The sequence below is a fragment of the Dendropsophus ebraccatus genome, chromosome 11 (genome assembly GCF_027789765.1).
Source record: "Dendropsophus ebraccatus isolate aDenEbr1 chromosome 11, aDenEbr1.pat, whole genome shotgun sequence".
NCBI classification, from domain to species: Eukaryota; Metazoa; Chordata; class Amphibia; order Anura; family Hylidae; genus Dendropsophus; species Dendropsophus ebraccatus.
In genome coordinates, this window is record NC_091464.1 from 14,240,157 (window position 1) to 14,255,300 (window position 15,144).

Sequence of the window (15,144 nt, forward strand, 5' to 3'; positions counted from 1 at the left end):
AAATGGGGGTGTGGTTTCGTTGCACTCGGAACAATTCTGAACATGAATGTGGTAATACGCCACCGCTTACGATGCTCACAACTGCAATCAAGCTGATGACCATGATGACTGTTACCGGCGCTGTTTTTCCTTTCTTCTTAAGTGTTGTGTTATATCTATGGCCATTCTCAAATATATAAAGGCAACGTTGAGTCTTATAAACCCTACTAGAGATGACCCTTACTAACGCCGAAGTCCTCACAATTATTGATGCCATCACACACACCCATACCCCCCTGAAGCTCATAAAACACGCAAAGATACAGAATATAGTTAGGAATTATTTATCAAAAACAGTGAACACAGCCATTACTACTTTCCATGGAGGGAGGGGGAGGGGGGAATCAGTGGGAGAGCTCATACGACAATTTGTATCAGGTTACTCATTGGCTCCAATACCTGGTGTATTAAACAATAGAGCAAATACAGTTTATTAAAAAAACAAAAACAGTTGAGACTTGACGTGGTTAATTTACAACACTTTGTAGTAAAGTAATGTTGTCGCCTTTAAGCATAATTCGCCCTGTGAATGGAGAAGAAACAAGCAGTTAGTCAAATATTGGTAAATAAACACTTCCATGAATACTTTTCAGCTTTATGTTGAAAAACAAAAAACAAAACTAAAACTATTTATTTCAAACACATCCAGTTTTTGGCAAGTCTATGAAGCCCATCTACATCTGTGTCATTTTAGGAGCTTTTTAATTCTATATGACAGTAACACTTAAAGGGGTTATCCAGCATTAGAAAAACATGGCTGCTTTCTTCCAGAGATAGCACCGCTCTTGTCTCCAGTTCAAATGAGATTTTCAATTAAGTTCCATTCACTTCAATGAAATAGAATTGCACAATCCCACCCAAACTGGAGACAAGAGCAGGGCTGTCCAGATTATAGTTTAAAAGCAATGTCAATAGTTTCATATAAAAAGTTATTAACACCTTTATGACTTAAAGGGGTATATTAGCACCAATGGCTGGGTATGGAACTGCTCAATCCCTGGTCTGGACATAGTTACATATTACATTACAGGACAGACATCAGGAGAGGCTCAGTATTGCTAATGCTGCAGGCAGCAAGACAAGCGATATGTAACTTGTGCTGGGATCTGGACTTGGGGTGAGTGTATATCGTATAATATATATTTAGTAGATAACACCTTAAAGGGGTATTCCCATCTTAACGAAAACAGATAAACAAACGTCAAGTTACATATTTTTGCAGACACATGCTCTTTCCCTCTCATTGTTGACAGTTCATTGTGTAGGTTACTGACCACCTCTCTGCTCTAAAAGCAGTGGTCTGGCTGGTGCATATATAATTATAATGTAGACTTACAGAGATATAACCTAAATAAATGCAGGGTAATGTATATTATAGCTATATATATACACACACCAGCTACACCCACTTACAGCTTATTGGTGGTCTGTAACCTAGACAACAAGCTGTCAACAATGGCGGGGTAAGAACAGGCACATCAGGAGGCAGGCTTGCTAAGGCCAGATTCATGCATCTATGTCCGATCCATGACATACAGCCTGTAAGCTGTCTATCAAAGAATGAACTCTTATGGGACTCCCTGCATAATAATTCAGTTGAAGCTTTACGCCACTATACTGACACAGCCGTATGGCACCATGTGATGGATGGATGCAATCTGATAGGGGAGAACTAGAAGACTGCTCTGGATGTCACTTCACATGGTTTTTGCAGCTCCAAAGCGATAGGGAATTTTAAACAATATTAAATTGACAAAGGTGCGGTAGGAAGGTTACAGACAAGATAATTGGAATACCCCTTTAAATGTTGCAACATCGGTTTCAAGAAATTCACTACTGTTTTATGATTCATATATGTATGTGACATGAAGACAACTATTAGGCAAGGGATCATCAGTCAGGCTAAAAACTCACCAAGCTGCTTCCTTGACTTTGTTTTCAGATGGATTTCTTCGGCATCATCCAAAACTAGATTCATATACTCATCAAAGCCCTGAAAATGACATGAAAAATAGGAGTCAAATAAACCACAATAAAGCTGGCCTAGACATCGAGACTTCAGTCACAGACAATACAGATATATAGCACAGGTGATATACTGCAGCCCCCTGGCTTTTTAAAAAACTACAATCCCCATCATGCCTGGACAGCTAAAGCTTTGGCCGTCCAGACATGGGTTTTGTAGTTTTACAGCAGCCCCTGGTATATGGGAACGTAGTGAACGGCACTGAGGGTCAAGCCATTAAAGCTGCCTTATATCAGACACTACCAAAAGAAAGCATAGGCTGAGCAAGCATAATGCAAAGGTTCCGATGGGTTGGGCCAAGTGGAGTTGGCGCAGTGACCCAAAAGGCCTTATGCTAAGTGCTGTTCTTTCTTAAGTTTATTGTGATACATTAAGCTTTCCTTGAGGAGAAGGAACAACATAGAGGCATGGAGCTTCGGTATTTGAAGAGAGTGTGAACATTAGTGCCTATGGCCCCGTTCACACTGAGCAAGAACGGCGGAATTCCACCGCATAATCCCGCTGTGCTCAGTGTCCTGCTTCTAGTGAATGATGACATGTCACTTCTTTGAACAGAGAACGGAGGAGCACACGACCTCTCATTTACTCAAAGCAGGACACTGAGCACGGCGGGAATATGCGGCAGAGAGCTCCACCGCGGAATTCCGCCGTTCTTCCTCAGTGTGAATGGGGCTTATAACAGGAATTTTATGTATGTTGTATAAAGATAGCAGGAAAGCTCCAGGGACGGCTGCAACATGGCCTATGTATTACTAGTGTGACTGCCTGGCCAGACAAAACCAGCACTACTAAGATTACATTTAAAAGTAAATTTTCGGGTTCTAATAATGTGTATAGTTAGAGAATATAGAAAGAGAGGAGATGAGTAAACACTGACATATGTTATAGGGGAAGAGCATAGGTACAAACACAGCCTGACGCTGCTATCAATGCTGTGCAGTGACAATCGTCCAGGGTACCCCCAACAATGACAGCACTTAGACACAGCCAGGAACCATTTATACAGATAAATGGAAGCGGCAATGCATCTAAGTGATTGATAATACAATGAAAGGAAGATATTACTTACAATAATGCAGCCTTCAATACGCATGTTCACCTGCTCATAGAGCCACACCTGGATCCGGGATCTCTGTAAGAGAGTAACACCAGCAGAGTGAGATTAATGTAAGTAAAAGCCGACTGAGGCTCACGTGTATTAGGCCACATCCACAAGGTCAGTGCACAGGATAGGGGGATCTCCAAGCGTATGTGTGGCTTTGCTCAAGGTCTAAACATTGTGGATAGAATCTAAGATGAGTAATACTGAAGACAGGTATATTCAGGATTAGAAAGAAACCAGAACCAGCACCTCTCTTACCCTTAGTGAGTGCAGTATTCCAGCTCAGTTCTACATACAACCTGAGGGCAGGGGTGGTGCTGTTTTTGGAAGAAAGCAGCTGTGCTTTCCTAACCCTGGATAACCCCTTTAAAGTGACTGTACCACCAGGCCCAGGCTGAAGCACTGGAGCCGGGCCGACCCACCCTTAGTGGGAGGAAACCCCTGCCCCTCTATGATAGGGTTCCATTGATTCTAATGGAGTCACATCATGGAGGGGCTGGGGTTTCTTCCCACTAAGGGTGGGTCAGCCGCCTCCAGTGCTTCAGCCTGGGCCTGGTGGTACAGTCACTTTAAAAAAGCAGGAAGGAAAAGTATTAGGGAAAGGAGTTTTCCTTTTGAGAGACACTTCTCCCCTCCTGGTAGGACAGTGGCTGATGTGCATGGGACCCATAATGACTGTAACCATTCATGAGAATGGCGGTAAAAGACCGGTCTTAAATTAGGCCCCAACCCTTTTCCCCATCTAATTTCACTAAGAACTACACGCCTCTTAGTGAATCCGGCCGGCCAGGTCCCCGATTCTGTGTCCAGCATACCAAATCTACATCACCTTTAAGCAGGTGAGGATTTGGATCCTGCCAGCATCATGATAAATACGGAGCGGGAGAAGGCAACGCTGCCGCCTCCTCCCCGCCTTGTCACCCCCCCCCCCCAAGCTCTCCCTCCCATCAGGCGAGTGAAGGATAAGACAGGCTTACGCCAGGGCGAATCTGCGCACGTCTCGGGCGGACCTTTCATAAATGTCCCCCGATGGTTTTGATAAGAACGGCCAAGCTCAACTCTTGGACAGGTGAAGTTACTTCAAAGAATATCTGCTCTATGGTTGTACATGTCTAAGATCCCGTACTAACATTGGATACTGTGAGTGTAGTGGCAATCTGTGATGGGAACATAGCTTTACATTGTATGGTGTGATGGCGCCACCTGGTGGAGAAGAAAAAGTATAGCGCTCATATAGGATATCTGTAAACTAATGATATGACCAATGGATGGCAATGAAGAGAATGAGAAAAAGCCTACAATAACAGCTATCTACATGGGTACATTGGGCACAAACGCATGTACAAGGTCACCAGTGTGACCAGAGCCTGAGGTGTAATACTATGGTGGCGGCCCCCACATGCACATACAATGGATACTCACGTTTTGTAAATACCTAAAAATTAAATTCTGAAATGTACAGGTTAAGGCAAATAACGGTGACACGTGACGACACAGGGCCCATCTCCTATATACTGCAGTGTGCCGGCTGCTGAGATCACACAAAGCGCAGCCCCCCACGTGACCCCCCTCACAGCCGCCACAGCGCAGCTCCCCCTCCCCGGCCGCAGCGCAGCACACTCCGCCACCACAGGAAAGGATACGATGGGCTGAACCATCACTTTCTGCACTTTCTGCCCCTGGCCGCGGTACGCCATCTTCACCGCGGATACAACGCCTGGAGAGAAACCGGAACCGGAAAACAAAATCTGCAACCAATCAGGCGCGGCGACGCAAGAAGAGCGCCGGAAGAGGCGGGCACGAGACGCAGGAAGGGGCGTGACGTCACCTCCGGCAGGCTGGCTTTCCCGCCGGTTTATGCCATTGTGATGACGTCATCGGAATGTGTCAGGTGTCACTGTGTCACGTGACGCTGATCCCTTAGCGCGGGCTGCTGTTTGCTTACTGTACTGCGGGGAATGGAGTCACCAGGCGGCCCCGGGGCTCTGTCCCCTGACCGTGCCGAGGCTGGGTTCACATTCAGCAGTTTCTTAGTCACAGGCTTTTTCTTTTTTAGCCGTTTTTCTTTTCTTCAATAAAATATATACAGATCATAATGTACCCTTAAAGTGTAACTGTCATTATTATTGGGAAAAAGTCTCTTTCTGTACTCAAAACGCTGCTCCCCCCCCCATAAGTATATAACCCAACATATAACAATAATATTATTTGTATAGTGCAGATTCCACAGCACTTTACATAGTTTAGCCAATTATTGCTCCCTGTCCCCATTAGGACTCACAATCTAAATCCACCTATCTGTATGTTTTGGGTGTGTGAGGAAACCAGAGTACCCGGAGGAAACCCAAGCAAACAGGGAGAGAACATACAAACTCTTTGCAGATGTTGCCCTTGGCAGGATTTGAACCCAGGACTCCAGCGCTGCAAGGCTACAGTGCTAACTACTGAGCCACCGTGCTGCCCATACAGCTTTATATTCCACCATTCTCTTTCACTATCAATACCATTTGTCCACTGGCGGAACTACCACCGTAGCAGCCGCTACGGGGCCCCTGGCATCCGCCTGCAGCAACCGGGCCTCCCGGGTGTTAAGTGTTCTAATTGACAGCGCGAGAAGCCATAGGCTTCCCGCCCTGTCAATCACTCTTGTGACCGCAAGCAGCGTTTTGCCTGCGATCACAAGAGTGTCGGCCCTCGCCGGATGAGCAGCTCCCTGGTCGAGTCCCACGCAGCGTCATCACTAAGCTCAGTGTGCGCCGCTGCAGCTGGGACTTCCGGGTACAGAGAGCCTGTCACTCTCTACCGAAAGTCCCAGCCGCCGCGGCGCACACTGAGCTCAGTGATGGAGCTGCGTGGGACTCGACCAGGGAGCTGCTCATCCGGCGGGGAAGAGAGAATAGACCAGCAACTGACGGTGGAGCGTGTGGTTTGGTGAGTTGTTTTTTTTTTTTTTTCTTTTTATCAGAGGGGAACAGTGGAGGCTATATGGGGGAAGGAGAACAACAGTGGGGGCTATATGGTGGAGGACAACAACAGTGGGGGCTATATGGGGGAGGACAACAACAGTGGGGGCTATATGGGGGAGGACAACAACAGTGGGGGCTATATGGGGAAGGACAACAACAGTGGGGGCTATATCGGGGGAGGACAACAACAGTGGGAACTATATGGGGGAGGACAACAACAGTGGGGGCTATATGGGGGAAGGACAACAACAGTGGGGGCTATATGGGGGAAGGAGAACAACAGTGGGGGCTATATGGGGGAGGACAACAACAGTGGGAACTATATGGGGGAGGACAACAACAGTGGGAACTATATGGGGGAAGGACAACAACAGTGGGGGCTATATGGGGGAAGGAGAACAACAGTGGGGGCTATATGGTGGAGGACAACAACAGTGGGGGCTATATGGGGAAGGACAACAACAGTGGGGGCTATATGGGGGAGGACAACAACAGTGGGGGCTATATAGGGGAGGACAACAACAGTGGGGGCTATATGGGGGAGGACAACAACAGTGGGGGCTATATAGGGGAGGACAACAACAGTGGGGGCTATATGGGGGAGGACAACAACAGTGGGGGCTATATAGGGGAGGACAACAACAGTGGGGGCTATATGGGGGAGGACAACAACAGTGGGGGCTATATGGGGGAAGGACAGCAACAGTGGGGGCTATATGGGGGAGGACAACAACAGTGGGGGCTATATGGGGGAAGGACAACAACAGTGGGGGCTATATGGGGGAAGGACAACAACAGTGGGGGCTATATGGGGGAGGACAACAACAGTGGGAACTATATGGGGTAGGACAACAACACTGGGGGCTATATGGGGGAAGGACAACAACAGTGGGGGCTATATGGGGGAGGACAACAACAGTGGGAACTATATGGGGGAGGACAACAACAGTGGGGGCTATATGGGGGAAGGACAACAACACTGGGGGCTATATGGGGGAAGGACAACAACACTGGGGGCTATATGGGGAGGACAACAACACTGGGGGCTATATGGGGGAAGGACAACAACAGTGGGGGCTATATGGGGGAAGGACAACAACAGTGGGGGCTATATGGGGGGAGGACAACAACACTGGGGGCTATATGGGGGAGGACAACAACAGTGGGGGCTATATCAGGGGAGGACAACAACAGTGGGAACTATATGGGGGAGGACAACAACAGCGGGGGCTATATGGGGGAGGACAACAACAGCGGGGGCTATATGGGGGAGGACAACAACAGTGGGAACTATATGGGGGAGGACAACAACAGTGGGAACTATATGGGGGAGGACAACAACAGTGGGGGCTATTTGGGTAAGGACGACAACACTGGGGGCTATATGGGGGAAGGACAACAACACTGGGGGCTATATGGGGGAGGACAACAACACTGGGGGCTATATGGGGGAGGACAACAACAGTGGGGGCTATATCAGGGGAGGACAACAACAGTGGGAACTATATGGGGGAGGACAACAACAGCGGGGGCTATATGGGGGAGGACAACAACAGTGGGGGCTATATGGGGGAGGACAACAACAGTGGGAACTATATGGGGGAGGACAACAACAGTGGGAACTATATGGGGGAGGACAACAACAGTGGGGGCTATTTGGGTAAGGACAACAACACTGGGGGCTATATGGGGGAAGGACAACAACACTGGGGGCTATATGGGGGAGGACAACAACAGTGGGGGCTATATGGGGGAGGACAACAACAGTGGGGGCTATATGGGGGAGGACAACAACAGTGGGGGCCATATGGGGGAAGGACAACAACAGTGGGCTATATGGGGAAGGACAACAACAGTGGGGGCTATATCGGGGGAGGACAACAACAGTGGGCTATATGGGGAGGACAACAACAGTGGGGGCTATATGGGGGAAGGACAACAACACTGGGGGCTATATGGGGGAAGGACAACAACAGTGGGGGCTATATGGGGGAGGACAACAACAGTGGGCTATATGGGGAAGGACAACAACAGTGGGGGCTATATCGGGGGAGGACAACAACAGTGGGCTATATGGGGGAAGGACAACAACAGTGGGGGCTATATGGGGGAAGGACAACAACAGTGGGGGCTATATGGGGAGGACAACAACAGTGGGGGCTATATGGGGGAGGACAACAACAGTGGGGGCTATATGGGGAGGACAACAACAGTGGGGGCTATATGGGGAGGACAACAACAGTGGGGGCTATATGGGGGGGAGGACAACAACACTGGGGGCTATATGGGGGAGGACAACAACAGTGGGGGCTATATGGGGGAGGACAACAACAGTGGGGGCTATATGGGGGAGAACAACAACAGTGGGAACTATATGGGGGAGGACAACAACAGTGGGAACTATATGGGGGAGGACAACAACAGTGGGGGCTATATGGGGGAGGACAACAACAGTGGGGGCTATTTTGGTAAGGACAACAACACTGGGGGCTATATGGGGGAAGGACAACAACACTGGGGGCTATATGGGGGAGGACAACAACACTGGGAGCTATATGGGGGAGGACAACAGTGGGGGCTATATGGGGGAAGGACAACAGTGGGGGCTATATGGGGGAAGGACAACAACACTGGGGGCTATATGGGGGAAGGACAACAACACTGGGGGCTATATGGGGGAGGACAACAACAGTGGGGGCTATATGGGGGAGGACAACAATACTGGGGGCTATATGGGGAGGACAACAACAGTGGGGGCTATATGAGGAGGACAACAACAGTGGGGGCTATATGGGGGAGGACAACACTGGGGGTTATATGGGGGAGAAACAACAATGCTGGGGGCTATATTTGGGAGGAACCACAACACTGGGGGCTATATTTGGGAGGAACCACAACATTGGTGGCTATATGGGGGAGGAACCACAACACTGGGGGCTATATGTGGGAGGAACAACACTGGGGGGCTTTATGGGGGAGGAACAACACTGGGGGCTTTATGGTGGAGAAACAACACTGGGGTCTGGGGATGCACAAGACTGGGGGCTGCCTATAGGGGGATACACAAGACTGGGGGCTGCCTATAGGGGGATGCACAAGACTGGGGGCTGCCTATAGGGGGATGCACAAGACTGGGGGCTGCCTATAGGAGGATGGACAACACTAGGGGATACCTATAGGGGGATGCACACACAGAGGTAGCCATGTACTATCAGGCAGGGATAGTGAACCTTGGCTCTCCAGCTATTGCAAAACTACAGCTTTAGCTTTGACTGTCCACACATGATGGGAGTTGTAGTTTTGCAACAGCTGGAGGGCCAAGGTTCCCTACCCCTGGTATAGGGGATGCACAGAGGTTGTCATCTACTATAAAGGGACACAGAGAGGGAGGCTCCCCACTATAGGAGATGCACAAAAGACCATCTATATGGAGGACTGAACAAGGGACCATCTATAAGGTGTCTACACAGAGTGGGGCATATTAGGGATATATATATATATATATATATATATATATATACACACACACATACACTACAAAGAGTCAGGGTTACCCACTAAATGAGGGCTTAAAGGGGCCAATACAGATGTGCAGTTAGTAGAGAGATGAGGATGGTGACAGAGTGTGGAGCCTAATATGTTTCCCTGGCAGATTCTGTGGATTTGTGGCTCAGAGAAGTTCTCATAATGGCCCAGGGCAGATGGAGAAGAAGATGAAAAGGAAAGAACTCTGATCAGAGAAGACGTCCCCTGTGAGTCACCTGATGTAACTGCACTGTAATTTGTATGGTGTACAGAGCCTGTGTAGAGTTGGGTGTGTTGATGGCATAGTGGTCGGTCAGAGAAGGGGAGAAGTCATTTCTAGTTACGCCCCTGCATTTGTCCATTCTGCATTTTATTTCCAGCCTGACACAGTGCTCTCTGCTGCCACCTCTGTCCATGTCAGGAACTGTCCAGAGCAGCAGCAAATCCCCATAGAAAACCTCTCCTGCTCTGGACAGTTCCTGACATGGACAGAGGTGGAAGCAGAGAGCACTGTGTCTGACTGAAAAGAATACACCACTTCCTGCAGGACATACAGTAGCTGATAAGTACTGGAAGACTGGAGATTTTTAATAGAAGTAAATTACAAATATCTGGCACTTTCTGACACCAGTTGATTTGAAAGAAAACATTTTGGTGAACAACCCCTTTAACCTATGTTACATACAGTTATTACATTTACTTTTGTTCGGCTGGTAAAATCTGCTTGTGATGATTGTGAAGGCACTAATGGACCTGTGATATATATGCCACATGCTGGTGTATGTCATGGACTGAACACTTTGGGGGATGTTTATAAAACTAGTGTAGAGTAGAATTGTCTTAATTGCCCCTAGCAACCAATCAGATTCCTCCTTTCATTTTTGTAAAGAGTCTGTGAGGAATGTAAAGTGGAATCTGATTGGTTGCTAGGGGCAACTGAGCCAACTGAGGGGGATATGGGGGGGGGGGGGGAGACAGCCAAAGCCGTGTCACAGCCACTTCAGATCAGTAGCGCACAGCTGTAGCCGTTCATGAATTATGATGCAGGAAGTCCTGTTAAAAACAGAGAGGGGAATTTTATATAGAGCGGAATTTTATACATTGTTCTAACTTTTAAACCACCCCTGCAATGCTGGGTTTATGAATGTGGAAGAAAAATTGCTAGATCTTGTACAGGGGGAGGACACCCCTCCTGTTACACAAAGCTGTGCCCCCTCCCTGCTCACATGGGGAACAGGACACAAATTGGCTTTGGCCTTATGCAAAAATGTGTTACTTTTTTCTTTCTTCACATATGCAAATAAGTAACAAGCATCAGCGCAGGGTGTGACAATCGTTGGGTTTCACTGAGAGCAAGGAGGGAAACCTTCTGACAAATTCCCTTGTAAAACTTCCGAAATATTCTTCTGTCACCAGCTATGTGTCATGAGGTGGATGTTACACATTAGTGATCTGTAACTTGTGGGAAGGTAAAACTCCTTGGTTGAACTTGATGGACGTGTCTTTTTTCAACCATATTAACTATGTAATTATGTTAATATGTTTCCTTCTACCATGTTAAAATAAGATACTCCAACTAGTCTACAAACTAGCCTAAAGTAAGACACCCCCTAAAGTAAGGCCGCTCACCTCCCTACCTCTTCATGCTTGTCTCGTGCCGCCCACCTCACCCCCTCCATCCCAGTCCTCTGTCTGGTGCTGCTAACCTCTCTCCCTCCACGTGCTTTTCCGATGCCGCTCACCTCCCTCCCTCCCGTCTCATGCCGCCCACCTCCCTCCCTGTGCTCTGTCTGATGCCACTAACCTCCCTCCCCGTACTTTTTCGGTGCCGCTCACCTCTCTCCCTCCCTTTCTATGCTCTGTCTGGTGCTGTTCACCCCTCTCCCTGCTTGTCCCGCGCGGCTCACCTCCCTCCCTTTCTATGCTCTGTCTGGTGCCGCTCACCTCTCTCCCTCCCTTTCTATGCTCTGTCTGGTGCCGCTCACCTCTCTCCCTCCCTTCCTGTGCTCTGTCTGGTGCCGCTCACCTCTCTCCCTCCCTTTCTATGCTCTGTCTGGTGCCGCTCACCTCTCTCCCTCCCTTTCTATGCTCTGTCTGGTGCCGCTCACCTCTCTCCCTCCCTTTCTATGCTCTGTCTGGTGCCGCTCACCTCTCTCCCTCCCTTTCTATGCTCTGTCTGGTGCCGCTCACCTCTCTCCCTCCCTTTCTATGCTCTGTCTGGTGTCGCTCACCTCTCTCCCTCCCTTTCTATGCTCTGTCTGGTGGCGCTCACCTCTCTCCCTCCCTTTCTATGCTCTGTCTGGTGGCGCTCACCTCTCTCCCTCCCTTTCTATGCTCTGTCTGGTGCCGCTCACCTCTCTCCCTCCCTTTCTATGCTCTGTCTGGTGCCGCTCACCTCTCTCCCTCCCTTTCTATGCTCTGTCTGGTGCCGCTCACCTCTCTCCCTCCCTTCCTGTGCTCTGTCTGGTGCCGCTCACCTCTCTCCCTCCCTTTCTATGCTCTGTCTGGTGCCGCTCACCTCTCTCCCTCCCTTTCTATGCTCTGTCTGGTGCCGCTCACCTCTCTCCCTCCCTTTCTATGCTCTGTCTGGTGTCGCTCACCTCTCTCCCTCCCTTTCTATGCTCTGTCTGGTGTCGCTCACCTCTCTCCCTCCCTTTCTATGCTCTGTCTGGTGCTGTTCACCCTCTCCCTGCTTGTCCTGTGCCGCTCACCTACCTCTTTCCCCGTGCTTGTCCAGTGCCATTCACCTCCCTCCCTCCTGATAAGGCTAGGTGATGTGATTTAACCTGCTTGCACCGTACCTGTAGGACTACACCTCTATATACAGGTCTCTGAATTAGAAGATGATCAGAACGTGATCAGAGCGTGACAGAAAGATGGTCTGAAAGCAATGTTAACTCTCGCTCACAACGATAATTTCCAGGAGCTCTGATGCATATGTTAAGTTTGCAATACTTGAATACACTGCGCATGAGCAATTCCCCCCTATATTTTGTCTATAAAAGTTAATACAAATCAATGAAGGGGTCGCTTCCCCAACTTATGTTACTGATACGTACATCCGCTGTCTGTGTCTGTAATTTTAAGTTGTAAGCAGAACTGCAGCTGCTATCTCTCAATCAGGAACCATCCTATCCTGGGGAAAGTCTGATTTCATAAAGTAAGATGAAACAAAAGTTAAACTTATCACTCCCTGTGCTTGTATTGTGCCGCTCACCTCCCTCCCTTCCCGTGCCTGCAGGGCCGGACTGGGACTAAAAATCAGCCCTGGCATTTCCGAGCACACAGGCCCACTCGCCGTGCGGTGATAAGTTATGAGACGATGTTGTGAGTGCAGCGCGGCTACATGTTGTATCATCACGGCCATGACTGGAATTACAGATAATAACACAGTAAATGGGGTCAGAAGCTTCTGTCTCTGTACTATGTAGCTGAGCTGCAGTTACAGGTTGTCACCACTACACAGTGTACAGAGACAGACTGCTTCTGCCCTCGGTCACTGTGCTCAGTTTAACACCACCAACACATACTGACTAATACCACCACACACTGACTAATACCACCACACACTGACTAATACCACCGCACACTGACTAATACCACCGCACACTGGCTAATACCACCGCACATTGACTAATACCATCACATACTGACTAACACCACCGCTGCTACTAAATAACTTCCACTGTACATATATCACTATCACCTCATACAGTCTCTTCTCCCCCTCCCTTATAGATGTCCCCCCTCTCTCTTCTCCCCCTCCCTTATAGATGGCCCCCCTCACTTCTCCCCCCTCCTTTATAGATGGCCCCCCTCTCTCTTCCCCCCCCCCTCCTTTATAGATGTCCCCCTCTCTCTTCTCCCCCCTCCTTTATAGATGTCCCCCTCTCTCTTCTCCCCCCTCCTTTATAGATGTCCCCCTCTCTCTTCTCCCCCCTCCTTTATAGATGTCCCCCTCTCTCTTCTCCCCCCTCCTTTATAGATGTCCCCCCTCTCTTCTCCCCCCTCCTTTATAGATGTCCCCCCTCTCTCTTCTCCCCCCTCCTTTATAGATGTCCCCCCTCTCTCTTCTCCCCCCTCCTTTATAGATGTCCCCCCTCTCTCTTCTCCCCCCTCCTTTATAGATGTCCCCCTCCTTTATAGATGTCCCCCCTCTCTCTTCTCCCCCCTCCTTTATAAATGTCCCCCTCTCTTCTCCCCCCTCCTTTATAGATGTCCCCCTCTCTCTTCTCCCCCCCTCCTTTATAGATGGCCCCCGGTCACTGCAGCCCGCTCCTGTTACCTCCTATCACCGCAGCTCGCTCCTGTGGCCTCCTGTCACCTGTGGCCTCCTGTCCGGTCACCGCAGCCCGCCTCTGCCCGCTCCGGTCACCGCTGCCCGCTCGGTCCGCCTCCTGTCACCGGATCACAGCCTCTGCCCGCTCCGGTCACTGCAGCCCGCTCGGCCCGCCCCTGACGTGCGCTAATCCAATCAACGTGGAGCAGCGTGGGGCCGCTGCGGTGCACGTAACGCGCGTTCCACGGCCGGCCGCAGCGGCCACACGCTGCTCCACGTTGATTGGATTAGCGGAGCACGTCAGGGGCGGGCTGAGCGGGCTGCAGTGACCGGAGCGGGCAGAGGCTGTGATCCGGTGACAGGTGGCGGACAGAGCGGGCTGCAGTGACCGGAGCGGGCAGAAGCGGACCGGAAAGAGAAACGGGCCGCGGCGGTGATTTTTTTTTTTTTATGCAGCTCGGGCGGCCCACAGACTGGTAATCTGGCCAGCTCAGCGGGCATTTGCCCGGCTTGCCAGATTACCAGTCCGGGCCTGCGTGCCTGTACTGTGCCGCTCACATTCCTCCCTCCCCGTGCCTGTACTGTGCCGCTCACATTCCTCCCTCCCCGTGCCTGTATTGTGCCGCTCACCTCCCTCCCTCCCCGTGCTTGTACTGTGCTACTCACCTTCCTCCCTCCCCGTGCCTGTACTGTGCTGCTCACCTTCCTCCCTCCCTCCCCGTGCCTGTACTGTGCTGCTAACCTTCCTCCCTCCCTCCCCGTGCCTGTACTGTGCTGCTCACCTTCCTCCCTATGCCTGTACTGTGCTGCTCACCTTCCTCCCTCCCTCCCCGTGCCTGTACTGTGCTGCTCACCTCCCTCCCCGTGCCTGTACTGTGCCGCTCACCTCTCTCCGTGCCTGTACTGTGCCGCTCACCTCTCTCCCTCCCTGTGCTTGTACTGTGCTGCTCACCTCCCTCCCTCCCCGTGCAGGTACTGTGCGGCTCACCTCTCTCCCTCCCTGTGCCTGTACTGTGCCGCTCACCTCTCTCCCTCCTCGTGCCTGTACTGTGCCGCTCACCTCTCTCCCTCCCCGTGCCTGTACTGTGCCGCTCACCTCTCTCCCTCCCCGTGCCTGTACTGTGCCGCTCACCTCTCTCCCTCCTCGTGCCTGTACTGTGCCGCTCACCTCTCTCCCTCCCCGTGCCTGTACTGTGCCGCTCACCTC

At 50.4% G+C, this 15,144-nt stretch overlaps 1 protein-coding gene across 1 annotated transcript; it reads right to left on the reverse strand.

The window, feature by feature from the left end:
* Window positions 1–307: 307 nt before the first annotated feature.
* SNRPE (small nuclear ribonucleoprotein polypeptide E) lies at window positions 308–4,948 on the reverse strand. The gene is made up of 5 exons (XM_069944954.1): window positions 4,811–4,948; window positions 4,590–4,616; window positions 3,135–3,197; window positions 1,954–2,032; window positions 308–562 (listed from the first exon to the last, which is right to left on the reverse strand). The coding sequence occupies exons 1-5, from the start codon at window positions 4,862–4,864 to the stop codon at window positions 507–509; spliced, it is 279 nt and encodes a 92-aa protein (XP_069801055.1). The 5' UTR covers window positions 4,865–4,948; the 3' UTR covers window positions 308–506.
* Window positions 4,949–15,144: the final 10,196 nt, after the last annotated feature.